The sequence below is a fragment of the Acinonyx jubatus genome, chromosome B3 (assembly GCF_027475565.1).
Source record: "Acinonyx jubatus isolate Ajub_Pintada_27869175 chromosome B3, VMU_Ajub_asm_v1.0, whole genome shotgun sequence".
In the NCBI taxonomy this organism is placed as follows: domain Eukaryota; kingdom Metazoa; phylum Chordata; class Mammalia; order Carnivora; family Felidae; genus Acinonyx; species Acinonyx jubatus.
The window spans coordinates 4,600,345-4,620,185 of NC_069386.1; the positions used below are offsets into that span (position 1 = coordinate 4,600,345).

General features: G+C 53.8%; 1 protein-coding gene across 4 annotated transcripts in view; it reads right to left on the bottom strand.

Moving 5' to 3' along the window:
• The window catches only part of ALPK3 (alpha kinase 3), a 55,114-nt gene that overhangs the window by 32,088 nt on the left and 3,185 nt on the right, over positions 1-19,841 (bottom strand). For 3 of the 4 annotated variants that reach the window (XM_027068157.2, XM_027068159.2, XM_053223503.1), the window contains exons 2-5: positions 17,742-17,780; positions 14,202-14,323; positions 4,055-4,172; positions 2,244-3,456 (exon numbers count right to left, since the gene is read on the bottom strand). In XM_027068157.2, coding sequence (XP_026923958.1) covers positions 2,244-3,456; positions 4,055-4,172; positions 14,202-14,323; positions 17,742-17,780 — 1,492 coding nt within the window. The remainder of the gene's footprint in view (positions 1-2,243; positions 3,457-4,054; positions 4,173-14,201; positions 14,324-17,741; positions 17,781-19,841) is intronic. The other variant, XM_027068158.2, reaches the window with a different exon arrangement.

A 19,841-nucleotide genomic window follows, 5' to 3' on the forward strand; every position in this document is an offset into this window, starting at 1 on the left:
GCAGCAGCTTCAACATGCACATAGATGTTAAATGTGTTTCTCACATGTGTGATCTATTTCACGAATTTTTAGAGCACAGAAGAATGAAAGACACACAAGAATTTTGTGGGAACAGTGGGACTGGTGCACCTGTCCCTCCTGAGAGGCAAGGAGGGCCCTGCCGGGAGGTGCAGCTGGCCCGGCTGTGGCGTCCCCACCCCTGTGGGCGGGGAGGCCACCTTCACTCAGACTTGGCTGCGGGCCTGGTCACTTCCCAAATGAGCTCCCTCGGGGCCCATGAGGGCCATCCCTGCAGCAAGGCCCTCCTGTCCAGCCTGAGGACTGTCAGGCACACAGAGTAGCCCTGGCTGGGCCACTAGGAAGTCACCACACCAGCTGCCAACATCTCCAGAGACCAAGCATGAGGGGTGAGTCATGAACAGACTGAGTCTGGTTTGAGGTTCACTCCACCCCCAAACCCTCTGAACTACTGTCCCCACAGACTCACTCAGCACCACTGGAAGAAAACCAGTTCCCCTGATCACCCTTAAAACTGATCTCTCCCTGGGGTGCCTGGGTGTTCAGTCTATTGGGCATCTGACTCTCGATTTCAGCTCAGGTCATGATCTCACGCTTCATGAGTTCAAGCCCGAGTCAGGCTCTGCGCTGACAGCATGGAGCCTGCTTGAGATTCTCTCCCTCTCTCTCTGCCCCTCCCATGCACTCTCTCTCTCTCAAAATAAATAAATAACTTAAAAAAAAAAACAAAACCTGTCTCTCCCTCCTTTCCCGATGGAAGTTCTCTCCATGGGAAAGGCAGCCCCCCCCAACCCCGTTGTCCGTGAAGCACCCCTTCCCTGTGCCCTCCATGAGGTCTGGGGGCAGGTGGCTTGTCCCTTCTGTCGTCTGCCCTGGGTTTTGAAACGCCCTTCCTTTCTGCCACTCAGAAGGAATACTGTCCACTGTAAAACCGCCTCCCGAAACTCCTGTGAAATAGCAACTGCCCTCTGCTCCCTGAAACAAGATTAGCACGGACCAAATGGGAGAGTTTCTTCTGTCGCGCCTCTCAACCCTGTCCCTCCCCGGTCCCCAAACTCCTTAATGCTGTCGCCTCCCTGCCTCTCTCTTTGAAGAGTGGATATCCCCATCCCTACCTCCACACAAAACATCACCTTCCCTCTCTCTGCTGGCTACCCGACCCCTGAAAATGATGGCACTCCTGTTCCCACATGGAAGAGTTAGCATCTATATCCCTCGTAGTAGTTATCTTTTGTCTCCTGCCATTTATTTAGTTCTTAATATGCATCCGGCCCTGTGCTGAGCACAGACTCTCAGTAGCCTTATGAATCAGGTAGTATTTTTATTCTGATTTTACAATGTGCCCAAATCACAAAATGTTAAGCATATAGTCAGCTTAAACCAGAATTTCCTGGACAGTTGCTATATGTTTTTTAAGTTTATTTACTTATTTTGAGAGACAGCAAGCAGGGGGAGGGGCAGAGAGAGGGAGAGAGAGAATCCCAAGCAGGCTCTGCCCTGTCAGCACAGAGCCCAGTGCGGGGCTTGAACTCACCAACTGTGAGATCGTGACCTGAGCCGAAGTAGGACATTTAACCGACTAAGCCACCCAGGCGCCTCTGATATATATTTTTTTAATGTTTTTTTTAAGTTTATTTATTTATTTTTGAGAGAGACAGATATAGTGCAAGGTGGGGGAGGAGCTGAGGGAGAGAGGGGGAGGGAGAGAGAGACAGAGACAGAGAGAGAGAATCCCAAGCAGGCTCCGAGCTGCCAGCACCTATGCAGGGCTCGAACCCACCAACAGTTGATATTCTTAAAAATCTTCTGCTAAGCATCCAGGTCGAGACGCCCTGCACACTACAGTGCGCTCATGTTCCTCAGTCTCCCCACGAAACACTGCTGCCTCAGTATAGCTCACAGAAAACTCTCCACAGGCTCTTTCCCCACCAAAGAACATCATTTTCCTCTCCCTCCCTCTGGGACACGGTCCCTTGGCCGTGAGCCCCCATGCTGTCAGAGGAGAGGGTCAGACTCAAGCTGTGCTGCCCTCAGGCCTGGCATCTGGAGATTGGCTGGAGTGAGGGCCAGGCCTGTGGTCCCCTGCTCCTGGCGGGCACTCCATCACCACCTCACCCCCTTCTATAAATAGCCCACTGCTCGCTGGCCGCCGAGCTGCTGGAGCAGGAGTTTCCATGAGGTCAGCTTCTCAGAGCAGCCTCTAGGCACCCAACACCCACACTTACCTCTCCTGGAGTCCTGTGGCCTCCTCGCCCCTGCAGGGGGCTGTCCCGGGTGCCGTGTCTCCGCCGGGCAGGGGGTGTGGGCACTTGGGCAGAGGCCTGAGGTGAGGCCTTGCCTAAGGGTTCTGGAGCCTGGCCCAGCGAAGAATCGGGCATGCTGTCGGTGGCAGGCTCCTCTTTGGGCTTTGGCGGAGCAAATCTCCTCCTGTTGAAAGGCCTAGTCGGCTGGGGGGCTGAGGATGGGGGCTGGCCAGGGGCAGCAGGCCCCCTTTCACCCCCGGCCTCACTGAGTACCTTCCCCGAGGACGTCTCTCCGGGTGCCCGGCCACTTGGGGTCTGGGGCCCCTCCTTCCCCTGAGTGCCCCCCCGGGTGCTCTCCAGATACATGTCCTTCAGGGAGAAATACGCTTCCCGGTCTGCGCCTGGGGCGGGGGCCTTCTGGGCCCGGTCTGGAGTGCCCACAGCCGCGTCTGGCTTCCTGGGGCCATCCACTCCCGAGGACGCAGGCCCCCGTGCAGCCCTGCCTCCAGGCCGGGTCTGAACCTGCTCCACATTCACGGGCCCCTGTGTCCCCGGGGGCTCAGGCTTGTCTGAACTCGGGGCACGGTTTTCAGAAGAACGGTGGCTTCGAGCTGCCTTCTCTAACTCTGGCTTCCGCAGACCTTGCTTAGGTTCCTCGTCTTTCTTTTTCTTCTTGGCCCCAGACTCCTTCTGGGGGGCTCTCTGAGGCGCCAGCTCCATGGCCTCATAGATGTACGTCAACAGGCCGTGCTCCCCATCCTCCCCATTCTCTGGGACAGCCTCCCCGTTGGTGGTCACCTCTCCGGGCACAAAGCTGTTGATCAGCCCCAAACTGGGGTGCCCACCAGGCTCGGTCTCTTCCACCTGCCATGCCGCCGGGGTCCCGTCCTCAGCCTCCTCGGTCGGGCCCGGGGGCGCAGGCACCTCAGCCCCGCTCAGCCGCCGCTTCCGCTGAAAGCGGTCGGGGCTGAGCTTTCGCAGGGTGTCGGCATCTCCCGCCACCTCCTTCCTGGGCTTCCAGCTCTGCTCGATCTCCCGCAACTTTGCCGCAGCCTTGCGCTTCAGCTTGGCGAACCAGCGCTGGTGGATCTTGTACTCGGTCATGGTGCCAACCTCCAGGACCCCCGAGCAGGACACGATGCCCTTGGTGTTCCGGGCAGACGCCTGGTAGATGGCCGCATCTTCTTCTTGACACCTAGACGTAGGAACAGGAGATGCCGACCCGGCCCTCCTGCCAGGTGAGAGGCCCCACGCCCCACAGCCAGCGCCTCCTGGAGCTGAGCACGCTGCCCCGCCCCCCACGGGTCCCGCCCTGAGCGCCACCCGCCCCCACCCAGACATCACCGTGTCATCCAACGTACAGATGGGGAAACCGAGGCCGGCACCAGGGAGGGAGCTGGCCCAGGTCATGCTGTTCCGGGAGGGGATTAGACTTGGGGCCTAGGAGAGCTCCCTTCAGAAGCAGGTGACCCGCATAGCCCCCTTGTGAAGTAAGGATGACACAGGAGCCTTTTTTTGGCAGCTGACCTCATGGAAAATGTTTCTACGGGGCAGGACCTCCTCTGGTTGTGCTCCACTCTCGGGCTGTCAGAAACGCTCCCACCCCGGCCAGAGGGGATCCCAGGCACCGGCAGGCAGACACGCCTCGCCAGCAGCGGGTTCGACTCCGCAGCAGAAACCACCCCCACCCTCCTCCACCCCTGGACCCCGCCTGGGCATCTGCGTCCCGGTGGGCCCACTTCTGACGGGGCCACGGGACCCTCAGGTGACCAGAGAGGCCGCTTTCCCCTCACCTGTAGAGCTGCAGTGTGTGACGGTTGCCCTGATGCATGATCTCGTATTTCGGCAAGCCACAGTAGCGGTCTAGCTGGACATCATCCTTGTACCAGGTCACCTCCGGCTCTGGGTATCCTACGAAGGGGGCAGGAGACCGGGTTGCGGGAAGACCAGCTCCAAAGCAGCGGAAGGGGAGCGCAGAATGCCCCGGCTTCCCCGGACCACCGGAAGCGCCTGGGCTGGCCCGCCTGCCCCACCCGCCGGAAGAGAAGGGCTATCATTTGGCTCAACTCATTTGCAGAAGCCAGGCCACGTCAGGGCTGAAAACTGTGCCCCTTTCAGCAGCTGGAAGGCAGAGAGGGAGGAGAAACGTCCTCGCTTCCTGGTAAGAAGGGAAGCAAGAAGTTTCCAGAAAGCCTTGGCTGGTAGAAATAAGCCTCCTTCCTTCAGCGTCCTGTTCCACATCCTCAACCGTGGTCACAGTTCTATCCTCAGAGATGCCCCCGCCAGTACCCCAACACCAAGAGCCCTCCTACTTCCTGCCCAGGTTGCCGAGCTGCTGGTATTATTTGATGACATGGCTAAAACACACCCATCCACCCATCCATCCACTCATCTATCATCCATCCATCCCTAACTCCCTACCCGCTCCCACTGCCGTGAGGCCGACCAAGGTGTCTCCCCAGCCCCTCTCCCGGGGGGTGCTTCTGGGAGAGCTTCCAACTGTCAGAGTCACGGTCCCTGCCTCCATCCCCACGTGGCTGAGGGGTCCGGTGATGGACACCAATCAGCTAATCCAATCCAGTTACTTGACCTAGGTTTTAGGAATCAAGACCTCGAGACACTCTACCCTTGGGTCTGGAACTCCATACTGTAACCTCAAAGGAGGGGGCAGCCCTGTTGTCCTCATGGACCAGCCTAGAGCAAGACGGAAAGATGAAGCTCGTATTCAGAACAGAATAAGCGATCAGAGACAGACAGACAGTCTCAACACCCTTCCACATATTGAGCCCACGCCTCGCGTGGACACAGCTGCACTCCTCAGTCCCACAAGAAGCCCGTCTAGCCTTCCCGTGAACTCGGCTTCATTTTTTCTTTTTTTTTAATTTTCTTTAAAGAGACAGAGTGTGAGTGGGGAAGGGGCAGAGAGAGAGAGGGAGACACAGAATCTGAAACAGACTCCAGGCTCCAAGCTGTCAGCACAGAGCCTGAGACGGGGCTTGAACCCACGAACTGAGAGATCATGACCTGAGCCAAAGTCAGGCGCTTAAAAAACTGAGCCACCAGGCGCCCCACCTGCTTCATTTCTTAAGCTGACGCCAAGTGATTTCCACTATCTATGAGAACTCAGAGACCCCTAACACACACGCCCTCCAACATAAGTATTCTGTGTGTGCTGACTGCCAAGCGAGGATTATAAAGATATAGAACGTCACCACCAGGGTCTCTGCTCTCCGGGAACCCACCGAACATTAGAAAAGATCACACGGGGCTCCCCTGCTCTGTCTGCCCTGCCGTCTCCGGGTAAACTGCCCACACTCCTACCTCCAGCCGACCCCACTGGATCCCATCTCCTCCTGCCTCGTCAAGGACATCTCTCCAACAGTCGCTCCTGCCCCCTCCCGTGTCATCGAACTATTCCCCTCCACTACATGACTCCCGGAGGCATGCAAGCCTGCTGTATGGATTTCACAGAAAAGTGCTTGGGAAGTGCCATCCGCACTCTGTCTCCTCTGCCTCCCCATCCAGTTGGGCTTCTGTGCTCCCAGGCAGCAGCAGAACTGTTCCTGTCGAGGTCGCTCACGACTCACACATTGGCCAAATCTACGGGCAATTCTTTTTTTTTTTTTTTTTAATGTTTATTTATTTTTGAGAGAGAGAGAGCAGGGGAGGGGTAGAGAGGGAGACACAGAATCCGAAGCAGGGTGCAGGCTCTGAGCTGTCGGCACAGAGCCCAAAGCGGGGCTTGAACTCATGAACCGTGAGATGGCGACCTGAGCCGAAGTCGGACGCTGAACGGACTGAGCCCCCCAGCCGCCCCCAACTGGCAATTCTCGTGCCTCATCTACCGAATCTGTCAGCATTGCAAACCGCCCCCCCACCCCGCTCCATTTCCTGAAAACTTTTCCTCACTCTTATGGAGTGCTCTTCCTCTTTCCTCATCTGTCTCTTCTCCTAGACCCATGTCCCATGAGGGCAGGAATCCTATCCTCTTTACTGCTATATCACCGCCACCTAAAATCGTGCCTGGCACGTAGTAGTTACTTAATAAAACCCTGCTGGATGAGTGAGTAAAGGAGTGAGTAAGGACACGAGCAAACAAACAAGCAAGGGACAGATGGGGAGGGTGTGCCTGACGTAGGAACCGTAACAGTACGGTGTGGGGGTGGAAAGCAGAGGACACGCCGGGGAACGTACAGGAACAGGGAGCAAGGGAGGCGAGGCGGCAGCTGAGGCGGCCAGGAACAAACTCTGGGCAACCCTGACTGTAAAGTGAACCCCATGTTTCCACTGTGAGCTAAAGTCCCTGGTTACATCACCGCGTGTGGCCGGGGCCAGCACAGGTGTCCTCACCATCCTGTGTGATGATCTCATCCCTCCGAGAGCCCGGCTCAGAGCCTCCCTGCCCCATGATCTGCCCAGTAGGGCCTCAGAGTCCAGGGCACCTGAGTCCAGTCAAGCTGGGGCAAGGAGGGAGATACTGAATGGGCCTCACAGCCCGAAGGCGGAGGCCTCAGCCCCCGTGCCATCCTCGGGGTGCCTCTTCGAAACACGGGGGCCAACCTGACAGCTTAGGGCTCCGTGGCAACAACGGGTTTGGACGGAAAACATCTCCTTGTCCCCTGGATGATACGAACTGTGTTCCAAAACACAGACAGGAAAGGTCCTTCCTTCCGAGCGGCACACGCGTGTGCCCACGGGCAGGCATGCGCACACGGATACAAGCTGTAGCCAGGGACACGCCCTCCCCCCCACCCCCCCACCGCCCCTTGGTGCTGCAGGCCGGGACCTCTGCCTCACAGCCGACAGGCCCGAGTCTGGAACACCAGCCCGGGGACTTGCAACCTTGTCCCCACCATCCCCAGTTTGAGAAGCTCAGATTGAAGAGAGAAATAACGACAGATGTCAATGTAGAGTTTTCAAAGAGCTTTCAAATGTAGTTTCGTTTGGCCCTCCCGTGAAAACAACTGCCAAGCATTTATTGAGGACTTTCTCTGTGCCGGCTACTGAGCTGAACGTTCTTCATGCGTCATCTCGTCGGATCCTACACAGATCCTACAGGAACGTACTGTTATTAATCCCAGGTGTAAAAGAGGAGGAAATCCAGGCCCACGAAATTAAGGCTTCTGCCCCAAACCATCCAGGTGATACGCAGAAGACCCAAATTCAAATCCCTCTTTTCTACAAAACAGGCAGATCAGGTGTTTCAACCCCTGTTTTCCACAAGAAGAAGGTGAGGCTCTGGGAAGCAAAGGAACTTAGCCAGGGTCACAAAGTTGGCACATGACAAGGCACGTGGCTTTTCCATTTCCTTCTACCAGCGCCCTTTCCAGTGAGGACTGCGGGACCAATATGTAAGTGTTTATCCCCAGTAGTCATTACACTGGACTCATTTCTCTACGAAAGGGCCTTTTTCAGGAACGTGGTTCTGTCTAAAGGCTCGGTCTTCTTCCTCCTCCTGCCCTAACGTCTGTGCGTGCACACACACACACACACACCAACATAAAATCCACAGAGTCGGGGCGCCTGGGTGGCTCAGTTGGTTAAGAACCTGACTTCGGCTCAGGTCAAGATCTCACGGTCAGTGAGTTCGAGACCCGTGTGGGGCTCTGTGCTGACAGCTCAGACGACGATGGACAACCTCAAGGACACCAGCATTCTGGCCAGAGGGGCCCTGGGGGAGACAGCAGCCAGAAGGCCGAGTCAAGGCGAGCTAACCCCCCATATGCCCACTCTGAGGGGGAAGAGCCTCAGGGCTGTCCATCCCTTCTCCAGGACCCCGAGGGCTTCCCTCAGAGCTCCACGAGCAGGACAACCGGCACAGACCCCTCTCCCTCACGTGCTATTAGGTTCGGACCCACCGGAAAGTATCACCTGTCCCTGGCAGGGCCCTGGTGGGGCTGACTCATCACCACCTAGCTCAGGGGATGCTAGCAGCAGGGTGGGAGGCAGACAAACACGTGTGGTCACTCCTTCCCCACACACACCAGCTGGGAGCACCACACGAGTCCCACAGGGAGGCCAGTCTCAGCCATAGATCTATCCACCATCTACCTCTCCAGGTTGGGAGACCCAGCCCCTGTCTCCTTTGTTCTCTGATTTTTCTGCATCCCCCTTTGCCCTCCCCCTTTCTTCCCCACACAGTCCACATTTTCTCCTTGCTCACTGGAAATGGCTTACTTACTACGGTGATCGCAGAGACCCCTTCCCTAATCTGCTACATAAAACTCAGGTGACCTGAGATTGCTTGGGGGGGGGGGGGCGGAAGGGGCAACAGCAGGGAGGAGGAAGTTAGTTACAATAGAGGACTGAGGCATGGATGTTAGACACAGCTAGAGCCCTGGAAATCCCACAGCCCCAAGTGGGAGTCCTGTAGACCCGAGCATGGCAGGGGCTCCCGAGCAGAAAGGAGACCACGGTCATCTGGTGGTCTCATGAGACATGGATGTTGTCTCAACTGAGGGGATAAAAGTTTGCTCCTTTGCGTGGGGCTTAAAACAGGGCAAAGCCTCGTGATGACATTGGAGGCACTTAATAAAATGCCCCAGGAGTCTGTAAGTCAGGATCCTGTCTGGCTTCTCCACTTTGCTCTCAGAGTCCATGGCTCCGAAGGGCAGAATGGAAGAGGGAGAGGAGGGAGGGCCGTCCCTGGTGCCAGCCCCTCTCCGGTGGCCCAAGGCCCCTGCAGCAGCTGCGGTGCAAAGGAATAGGCATCCGGGCTTGCTCCAGAGAGACCCGGTGTGCTAGCTTTGTGCTCTACCCTCTCAGATCTCACAGGCTTCTTGGAGGGAGAGATGTGCGAGCAGGAAAACAGATATCGCGAGAGCTCTCCGTGGAAGTGCTGGAGATGATGTCCTAGAGGATAAGCCTTTTGGGCTGGACTTGGAAAGATGGGAAGGAATTTTCCAGGCAAAGGAGTAGGCTTCTAGGTAAAAAGACAGAGTGAAAACTCTGTCTACAAAACCCACTACAAGTACTCTAAAGAGATTTTGTATTAAAAGATGTGAGACCACAGGGACGGGGAGAACAGGTGAGGCGAGCAGAAGGAGGAACAATAGTTTGAAGGTCAGAAAGCAGATGGACAAGCAGAAACTGACTCCGCAGACCCGGGACAGCTGGCCTCTTAGGCAGCAGCGGGGCAACTGATAGCTACCCTTTGAACATGGGCGCATAAGTGCTGGCAACCACTTGCGGGGAAGGGGAAGGAGGAGAGATTATAAATTGTTTGAAAAGCGATCAGATCTCTGGATCCCCTCACCCCGTCCATACCACCAGGTAATGGCTTCTCCCCCCCATGCATGGCCAAAGGTGAGGTTGATTATCTGGAAAGGTAAAACTTTAGCCTGAGGGTAAGCCAGCACTGCTGAGGCATGACTACTCCAGGGAAAACAGAAAAATGTGATGACTGTGCATAAAATAAATGCTCTCTGGTGAGAGCCCACCCAACCCTCTAATCTGAATCCGCACGGTTCCTGGAACATCTTTACCCTCCGGGCAAGATACGGGAAGAGCATTCACTAGGGACTCTAGCCAGTCCACGATGAAGGAATTAAAGAAACTTACTTTGTCAGTTCCAATGCTGCCAGATCACCCACCCTACAACGAAGCCCCAAGTTTTCAGGCCCCTCCCACTTGCTCAGAACTACCAGTTTTTTAGTCTCCCCTCTTAACCACTACCTGACAGCCAAAGACCCCTAGGTATCTAGGAAAGCCTATACATAGAAGATGAAGGACCAAAACCATTAAGTTAAATTTTAAAAAAGCAAATTGGAAGAAACCCAAGCTATGCAGGGAGAAGGAAATTTTAGAAAGCCATCATTACTAGTCTCAGAGATCTAAAAGAAGACATTACATTCATAAAGAAAATAGGATACCACAGTAAGAAAATTTTTAAGGAGCTCTTAGAAATTAAAAACCCAGTGAAAGGGGTGCCTGGGTGGCTCAGTCAGTTGACCGTCAACTTTGGCTCAGGTCATGATCTGGTGGTTCTTGAGTTCGAGCCCCACGTCGGGCTCTGTGGTGACAGCTCAGAGACTGGAACCTGCTTCAGACTCTGTGTCTCTCTCTCTCTCTGCCCCTCCCCTGTTTGCATTCTTTCTCTCTCTCTCTCTTTCTCTCTCACTCAAAAATAAATTCAAATAAGTAAACATTAAAAAATTGTAAACATTAAAAAAAACAGTGGAAAAGTTGAAAGATAACACTGAGGCAATCTGGAAAGTGGAGCAAAAAAGACAACTCAATAAAAGGGGGAAGAAAGAATAAGAAAATAAGAGAATGAGTCTAGGGAAGCAGATATTCACATAACAAGAGTTCCAGAAAGAAAGAACAGAGAAAACAGGAGGAAGAAACCAACATCACAGTAATCTCAAATTTCCCAGAACTAGAGGCCATTGGTTACCAGAATGAAAGTGTCCAAGCACGCTCCAGGATGAAAAGACACCCATATCAAGATACATCATTATGAAATACCAGAACATTCTTACAAGCCTCCAGAGAGGAAAAATAAGTTTCCTGCAAAGAGTGAGGAATAAGAACCATCTTCCTGCTCTGAATGCTAACACTGGGGGCAAGAAGGCAATGCAGCAATGTCTTCAAAATTCTGAAGGACAATTATTTTCAACTTAGAATCTAGACCCAGCCTGTTAAGTTTCTCAGGACTCATGATGGGGGGTAGGAGGGAGGGGAGGGTGGGTGATGGGCATTGAGGAGGGCACCTGTTGGGATGAGCACTGGGTGTTGTATGGAAACCAATTTGACAATAAATCTCATATATTAAAAAATAATAATAATAATAAAAATAAATTGAGAGTTTAGACCATAAAAAAAAAAAAAAAAAGAATCTAGACCCAGCCAAACTCCCCATCAAAAGTAAAATAAAAGAGGGGCACCATGGTGGCTCAGTCAGCTAAGCGTCCGACTTCAGCTCAGGTCATGATCTCATAGTCTGTGAGTTCCAGCCCCACATCAGGCTCTGTGCTGATGGCTCAGAGCTTGGAGCCTGCTTCCGATTCTGTGTCTCCCCCTCTCTCTGCCCCTCCCCCACTCACATTCTGTCTCTCTCTGCCTCTCAAAAAATAAATGTTGAAAAAAATTTTATTTAAAAAGAGTAACATATAAAGAGGGAAAAAAAAAAACATCCTCAGACAGAAGTTGTCTAACATTTACTTCCCACATACTCTGCCTAGGAAGCTACCAAAACAAGAATGCAAATCAAGAAAAAGAAAAACATGGAATATAGAAAACGGGAAACCCATCACAGGAGAGAGGTAAAGGGAATGTGTGGGATGATGGTAAAGGGAGATCCCAGGATGCCAACTGCGTCAGACGCCCGGAACAACTGTATCACCCTGGAGCAGAATGGCTCAAACGAGAGGCAGGTGGAGGGCTCGCCATCACCATGCCTCCCGCTGTCGTGCCACCTGGGGTAGAATGGCTTTTTCACCTGATGAATCTACTGGAGGATGTAGGTCAGTAAAGCCGGAGAGTAAACCCAGAAAAAAGGATGACATGGGATCCAGGAACCTGACTCAAACCCAGGAGAAAGGCCAAGGGAAACCCCGGGATAACAGCTGGGTATGGGACCTAAAAGGCCGCCAGTTCAGACAGAAGAACGGTGATCTCCAAAAGGGGTGTCCCCAAGGAAAGCAGCTAACAAGAGTACCGATGGCACTGACCTTGCAGAAAAGTGTTTTGTTTTGTTTTCTTTTTTGGCAGAAAAGTGTTTTAAGAGGTTATCGGATGGGATAAGAAAAGGTTGCTTCTGGGAAGACAAGTTAGGGCCGGGGGGGGGGGGGGGGGTGGGATCTTCTGTATTTTGATACGTGCCTTTTAGTATAACGCAAACACTTAAACTATGTGCTTGTATTAATTTGATCAAATAAAAATTAATTTCCTTTGAAAGGAAGGATTAAGGACTTTCTGGAGGGGGAAAACAGCGCATGTAAAAGCACGGATCTGTGAAAGAGTCGGGTTTTTCAGAACACCGTCAGGATCACGGTCACGTAGCAGGCATCAGTCAGATGCCTTAGAGAGCAGTAGTTACCTCCTCCTCGCACGTCACCTAACCTACTTTGGCTTCCTTCTCCGTAAAACTTGACTAATAATAGCACTTACTTCACCAGGTTTTGTCAGAATCCAATGACAATGGAAACAGATGAATGTTGCAAAATGTGTTACGCTGTACAAAGGTAAGGAATAGATGCACACCTCTGTGTCCCCTGGAACAGACAGTGTTCTCAGGCTGGCGCTCGGAGGGTTCTGGGTAAGGGTGGGAACTGCCCAGGAGAAGCCGATCCCAGAGAAGCTGTTTAGCTGCTGGCTGGGCCAGACAGGTGCCCCGGAATCAGGGCACGTCACAGTTGGAAACCACCAATGCCCTTGATTTACTGGAAAAAAAAAAATGGGCTCTCGGAGGGAACCTTGACCTGGGCCCATTGGCAGACGGCTGCACAGCTGGGAGGGGTAGTCCTGCAGGCCCGCCAGCAGGTCAAGGTGGTGCAACAGGAGACCCTGCTGGGAGGTCTGGAGGAGAGGCACTCCTCAGAGCCGGCTTTCCAGTACTATCACTCCACCAGCCTCCTCTTCCAAGGAGTATCACTCTACTCCCTGTTCTGCCAAGTCCCACCATGGAGCTCAGAGAAACGCAAATAATAATAGGCTTAATTTCCAACACTTGTATGGTACTAACTGTAGCCAGGCGCCATTCCAAAGATCTCGCAGGTCTTGACGCATCCGGCCCCACAATAACCCTAGGAGGTTCGCGCTGTGGTCATCCCTGCCTCACAGATGAGGCGCTGAGAGGTCACGCAAGGTTAGGCAACCTCTTCGGTATCACATAACTGGAAAGGGGATGAGCCAGCATCCCAGCCAGCCGGTCCCTCTCCAGGGTCTGCAGTCAGTATCATGATACATCACCGTCTCTCAGGCTTGAGATTCACAAGCCTCAGACCACTCAGCTTGAAGTGGGGATCTTTGGGAAGATGGCCTCCAAAACCTCTTTCGGGGCATCTGGGTGGCTCCGTCGGTTGAGCGTCCCTCTCTTGATTTTGGCTCAGGTCACGATCTCACAGTTTGTGGGGTCGAGCCTCACATTGGGCTCTGTGTTGGCAGTGCGGAGCCTGCTTGGGATTCTCTTTCTCTGTCTCTCTCTCTCTCTCTCTCTCTCTGTCTCCCTGCCGTCCCCTTCTCTCACTCTCTAAATAAATAAATAAATAAATAACCTCAGGGCACCCTGGTGGCTCAGTTGGTTAAGCATCCCAGTTCGGCTCAGGTCATGATCTTGCAGTTCTTGAGTTCAAGCCCCACATCAGGCTCCCTCGCTCACACACTCACTCACTCTCTCTTTCTCTTAAAAATAAACATTTTTTGGGGCGTCTGGGTGGTTCAGTCGGTTAAGCGACCGACTTCGGTCGAGATCAGGTCATGATCTCACGGTCCATGAGTTCAAGCCCCATGTCGGGCTCTGTGCGGACAGCTCAGAGCCTGGATCCTGTTTCGGATTCTGTGTCTCCCTCTCTCTGACCCTCCCCCGTTCATGCTCTGTCTCTCTCTGTCTCAAAAATAAATAAATGTTAAAAAAAAATTTTTTTTAAATGAAAAAATAAAAATAAACATTTTTTAAACATTAAAAAAAAAAAAACTCTTTCAATTGGACAGCTTCTTTCCTTGGAGCTAAGATTCATTAATCATATGTCTAAGGGTAACGAACTACACTGAAGGTAGGCTTTTGAAGAGAAGCAGGCTGTAGATGTGGCTCCAGAATGGGAGGAAAAAGGGACCCCAGCCCACGCAGGGAGACTAAGCTGGAGAGAAAGCTAAGAAACAAATGTCAACTTGCACAGTTTTGTGCACACAGCCAACCCCCTCCATGCCCGTCCCCACAGCCCCTTTGGACCCTCTTGTGTGCTGTGACCCTGGTGTGGCTCGTACGGATGGCCTCATTACCTGTGACGATGCAGGTGAACCTGACGTCGCTGTCCTCAGACACAGCCCGGGACTTGAGCGTGGTCTCGAACAGCGGCTGGGTCTCCTCTGTTAGCTGCGCGATGATGGAGCAGAAGGTGCTCCTACGAAAGGCAAAGAACGATTCAGAGCGGCTCTCCCCCCGCCAGCATCTCCGCTGGTGTCCAATCTGGACCGGTGTTGTCCAAAGCAGCTTAAATCTTACCACGTCCATCCACCATCCTGTGGCCACGGCCCCAGTACCTGAGCAAGTCTTTCTTCAAGGGAGCCAGATCTCTTGGCCACCCTGGGGGCAGGGGTGGTACCAAGGGGCTGAACAGAATCCCGATACAGACCCATTCCAATAGGCAGGCTTCTGACCATGGGCCAGGATCCTAAGCATGCCAAACCACCAGCCCTGCTGTCCCCTTCCCATCCTTATCGGAAGGCCTTGCTTCACCCTCGACCATCTATCTCCAGGAAAGCTCGCACACGGGGGAGGCACACATATGGATAGGTCCGGCCTCAGAGACGGGGACCCCAGCACAGCAGAGCTTCCATTCATGCTAAAGAGGGAAAAGCCAGTCAACTCTCAAGGACACACGGCTCAGGGGCCTCTCCTAAAGGTTGCGCTCAGAAGAAAAGGCCCTGAATTTATGAGCAAAGACCAGAGTAGAGGAAGAAGAAGCCAGCCAATTCCAGGGGTCGAGACCCAAAGGTAGACTCTAATTCACAGGGGTGTCAGGAAAGAGAGTCTGCTCTTGGGGTCCATCCCCGGACACCACGTGCTCAGGTGAATGCATGGCGGCCAGCTCCAAGACCGACCAGCACGACCGCCAAACCATCAACAGATCCGTTCCTGCAAAAGCCAGGACTTGTAGTTCCATAGGGACAATCCGCCTCCCAAAATTCAAGGGCATTTGCGGGCTCGCTGAGTCCAGCACAGACTCACCGACGCTGCTCAGCATGTACAGTCCTCTCCTTCCTGGGCACGGGAAGCAAACCACCATGCCAAACCCTTTCACGGGCCAGCAGAGACACAACGCGTCCCAAGGCGTGAAGCGTAACCACACGGCCGGGTTGTGTGATGCACAAGCTGTGCCCAGCCCCCCTCCCCCTCCCCACTCACACACCCCGTGGTGAGCAGCAGTGAGGACCAGGAGGGGAGAAGTGAAGAGAAGCAGGGGGAACTGGAGACAGACAGACAAAACATTCAAAGCTGCCTTTCTCTGTGCCTCAGAGGAGGGGCGGCCACCTGGGCAATGCGTCTGCCCGCGACCTCTCCGCCAGGGGCAGGGGAGTGTCCGTGGGAACACGGCAAAGAGGACTTTTGCAGGGAGGGCGTCCACATTCAACTCATCATTTCTGTGGGTGGCATTCTGGACTAGAGTTTGAGGAGAAAGGTGATATCCCAGGAAGAGCGTCCGGGATCAGGTAAGATTCTGGACCAACAGGGGTCCAGCCGTGGTGTCTCCAGGGGAATGCAGACACCTGGGCCTCCGAGGAACTGACGGGAGCCCTCGCCCACAAAGACTGCCCAGAAAGGGGACCCTAAGCTCTCACGCACCTGAACGCTTGAACTGGGCGTGCGGTCGGGGTTCCATAACACCCGCTGTGATACTCTCATCTGGACCTCCTCTATCGTGCTCTGCCTTTGCCTTTACCCCACTCAGATACAGAGGGCCCTTCAACTCCCTGACACTCAGGAGACACAACATCTGAACACGTTTCTTGCTGTTCTCATACCGACCGCATATTTCTGGCTGGGGAATACCAAATCGCAACCAACCATTTCCAGAGGAAAGTGCCATGCCAAAAGGCATCGGGCTTCCAGGCTTCTGCAGCTAATTCAGAACATCCCTAATTACGTCCTCCCTGCAAAACCAGAATCCTATCTTACTCAGAAGCACCAGCCTGGATCTAATACTCAGCTTAGGCTCTTAAGGATGAAGCTACTTGGGCAAGTCTAAGGAAATAAGCTACTGGAAAGAGAAAAGGAGGAAATTATGCTTCAAGGAAATTTTCTTCGGGTGTTCATGCTAGATATTCAGTAGCAGGTAGTTATTTGATTTCATTACTTCTCTTGAATGGGAAAGTACACTCATCTTCCCAAAGCCACTAGGTTCTAAGTTATATTATAGAAAATGCTTGCATTGGAAACTCATGCATAACTGCCAAAAGGCATGACTAGATGAACACCCTCTGCGGGGTGGGGCTGGGGTGCGTTAGGGCAGGGAGAGCCACTGCATATGCGGTCAAGGTCCACCCGCTTTCTGTCCCCATCCTCCAGACCACTTGAATAGACTCTGAGCAGGGCTGCTTCCAGTCTCCTGGAAAGCCAGAAGTCCACACATCTGGAAACAGTCTGGCCCCACCCTGACACCTCCAAGTCCTTCCAGCTCTGTGACTTCATAAGGATAGCACAGCCTAACTAATCGCGTGTTTCCAAAGAACACCAGAACCGTGGGCTTATCACAATGCGCAAAGGACCCTAACTGTGCCCTTAGACTTGGTTCTTTACCTTGCTTTAAAGAAACTTCCAAGATCCTTTCTCTGTTAGCACTCACCGCTCCCCTCTGAGTTGGCTGTGATCCCCTCCCCTCCACCCCCTCCAGATCATCAACCAACCCAGAACAAAGGCTCTTTGATGTTCTCCTATATCAAAGGAAACGTACAGGGTAGGCGCTAATCATGTCGGTAGACATGATTAGCTACTCAGAGACCAGTTGCCTTCTCAGAAACCTTTCTCTGTGTAAAGAAACCGTAGGTGACTCTCCCCAGACCTACCAGTCTGGGATGGGGCCCAAGGGGTGGGGTGGGAGATATCCAGGAAATGTTCCGACTTTTATGATAGAAGTCAGTTCAGCCCGCGGGAGAAAGCTGTCCCCAGCTCAGGAGGCAAGAGAACAGGCATTCGATGGGCAAACCCCGACTATGAATGAGCCTGATGCTCAAGTCCTGCCTGGCTCTGGAGCAGATTCTGAGACCATGCGAAGGCAGGCATACGCTAACGTGGTATTCCCGGACCTCAAAGAGTTCATAGTTTCGCAGGGATGGAGAGAGCCCAAAGGGAGGGAAATTGGAGAAAGAGGTAGTAGAAAGAGAAGAGACTGAGAAGGAAACGCTGAAGTCATTAACCTTGCGTCAGAAGATAGACAATGAGGTGTCAAATCTAGACAGGGGATCACAAACACCGCAGACACCTAGGATGGGTCAGTGGGTCACATGGCTGGTGGCTCTCTGTCCTGGCCCCATGGTGCCTCTCCAGGGGGCACAGACACACAGTAACAGGCATCTGGGGAAGCCTTGCCTATTTCTGGGTCCCAGGAAGCCTTTCAGCGGTCCATGCAGGCGTCAACTCTGGCCCCTGGGAGACCCACGCTCACGTGAGTGCCCTCTCACACCTCCCCCCCTTCCCGCCCTCCGGCCCTCCCCTCACCCCATGCAGCCCCATTAGTGCACAAGCAGTCACCCGGAGGCCCTTCAGTGCCCAGACCCGAGAGAAAAAGGCAGTCAGAGAAATGTAATGCAATGTGCGTTTACCTTCCAGAGCTGGGGTGAGACAACCGGTTGCTTGATAAGCTAAGCGAAAACAGCAAATGGAATCATTAGGCCAGAAGAGCAAGGAGAGGAGGCAAAACCAACAACAGTTTGCAGGGTATTAATTGGCCACCATCTGGGGCCCAGAGGCCTTTCTATTAAAAGGGACCAGCTGTCTTAGTTGGCCTGCTCCAGTTAGCAAGTGGCCTCACCACCAGGCACACCGGTGTATCTGAAACGGAGAGCTCGTTAAATGCGGCAGAGTCCAGGGGAATGGTTAGGCAGGAAGGAAGGCCCCGTGGGGCTGCGCTTGGAGAAAAATGTGTCCCAGGCCACTTGGGTCACTGCCCCCAAGAGAGGGGCTCACGGCTGCCTGGCGCGTGTCCCCACCCCACAGCACACCAGCCTGGGGGCAGCTCCCACTTTGGCTTTTGGGGGGAGCAGAGCCCCCATTCCTAGAAATCCCCTAACGGGCTAGGAAGGAGACAGGTGGCTTGGAGGACGCCCATTAATAGGTTAAAGTACAGTTAAAGGGGCCACACAAGGCAAACCAGCTGGAAGAGAGAAGAGGAGAAAAACAAAGCGGTTAATTCAGCAGGAGCCAGGAGGCACCCAGCTCGGTCAGACCAGCACAAGGGCCCATTGTGTCTAGGGGCCCTGATCACCCCTCCTGCCCCGGGTGGCTGAAAGGGGACACTAGCTGGGGGCTGCGGATCCACCCAGGGAGACCACCCCACCCGCCCCTCCCTCCACCTTTCTTCACACAGACACCTCCAGGCGAGGCCACCCCCTCCACTCTTACTCCCTTCAGCTGCCCCTATGAGGACAGGGATGGTCTGTCCCTTTATAAGCCAAAACCCAACCTCAACCTCTACCCCAAAACACGGCTTCCTCTCAGGGGTTCCTGGGTGTGTGGCCACCTCCAGCATCCTCCCAAACTCCAAACCGTAAATGTGCCATTTTGGACCCCTCCCTCTCCTCCAGGTCCCAAATCCAGCCGGTCAACAATTCTCGGCCCTGCTTTCTTCCTTTCGCTCTACCCCTGCTGTCGTGTTCTGATCGAGACCCCCACGGCTCCAAATCCGATGACCACCTCAGCCCCCTTCTCCTTCGCCCCGCATATCACACCACTTCCCTGAAAAAAATGTGACAGTCCCCGCCCCCCCATTGTACATTACACTGAGTCTCAACTCCTTAACTGGGCGTGCAAGGCCCTCCCTGATCTGCTCACACAACCCCTATGACTATCGTTCTCTCCTTCCCAATACCATGTTCCACTGGAACCAGACCTGTCCCTAACTGCCATGGACATGTCCACGCCCGGCCTCTGAGCCCATCCTTCTGGCCTCCTTGCTTGGAAAGTCCTCCCTCCTTCCTGCTGCCCACCCAGCCTTCAGACCTAGCTCTTTTTGTAGCTTCCATACTCCTAGCACAGTGCTCAGCTGACCGCAGCCATTCAACAGCTGTTTTGTGGAAGGGAGAGAGAAGAGAGTGAGAGAGAGGGAAAGAAGGTAGAGAGAGGGAAGGCAAACGCATCTCTCAAAAAGGAAGGGTGCCGCCCCCCAGAGGGAGCTGCTGCTCCAGAAAAGATGGCAAGAGCGAGAACGCAGCTGCCTCTGCTCAGAGCTTTAAAAATCCTCTGGAGGCCGCGTGGGCAGGACCTCTCATGGTTCCCAGACACTGGCCAAGTCCATCCTTTCCTGACCATGAACTTCCTTTGCCTTTCACCTCGTAATTGAGAGATTTGTCCTCTGGTGGGTCTGGATTTCTTCCCTGGGAAGGAGAGGGAGAGAATCAGCTCTCTAATTCCAAGAGGAGAATGACAGGTGCCACCTGCAAGGAGATAAGGGACTGAGCTGCGATGGTGACCCCCTCCCTGGCTCTCTCTAGGGCTGCTCTGTTCCCTGTCCTGCGCTCTCCGGGCTTCACCCCTACGCTGTCAGCCAGATCCGGCAGGAGGAATCCTGTGCCACGGAGGCAGCTTATCTTCAGAAAGTGGGAGCGCTGCCCGTGCCCTGCCAACTGGGCCAAAGCTAGGCTTAGGGCCCCATCCAGGCAGGAAACTCTCCCTTTACCGCCTGTGAGGAGGTCAGAATCAGGGGC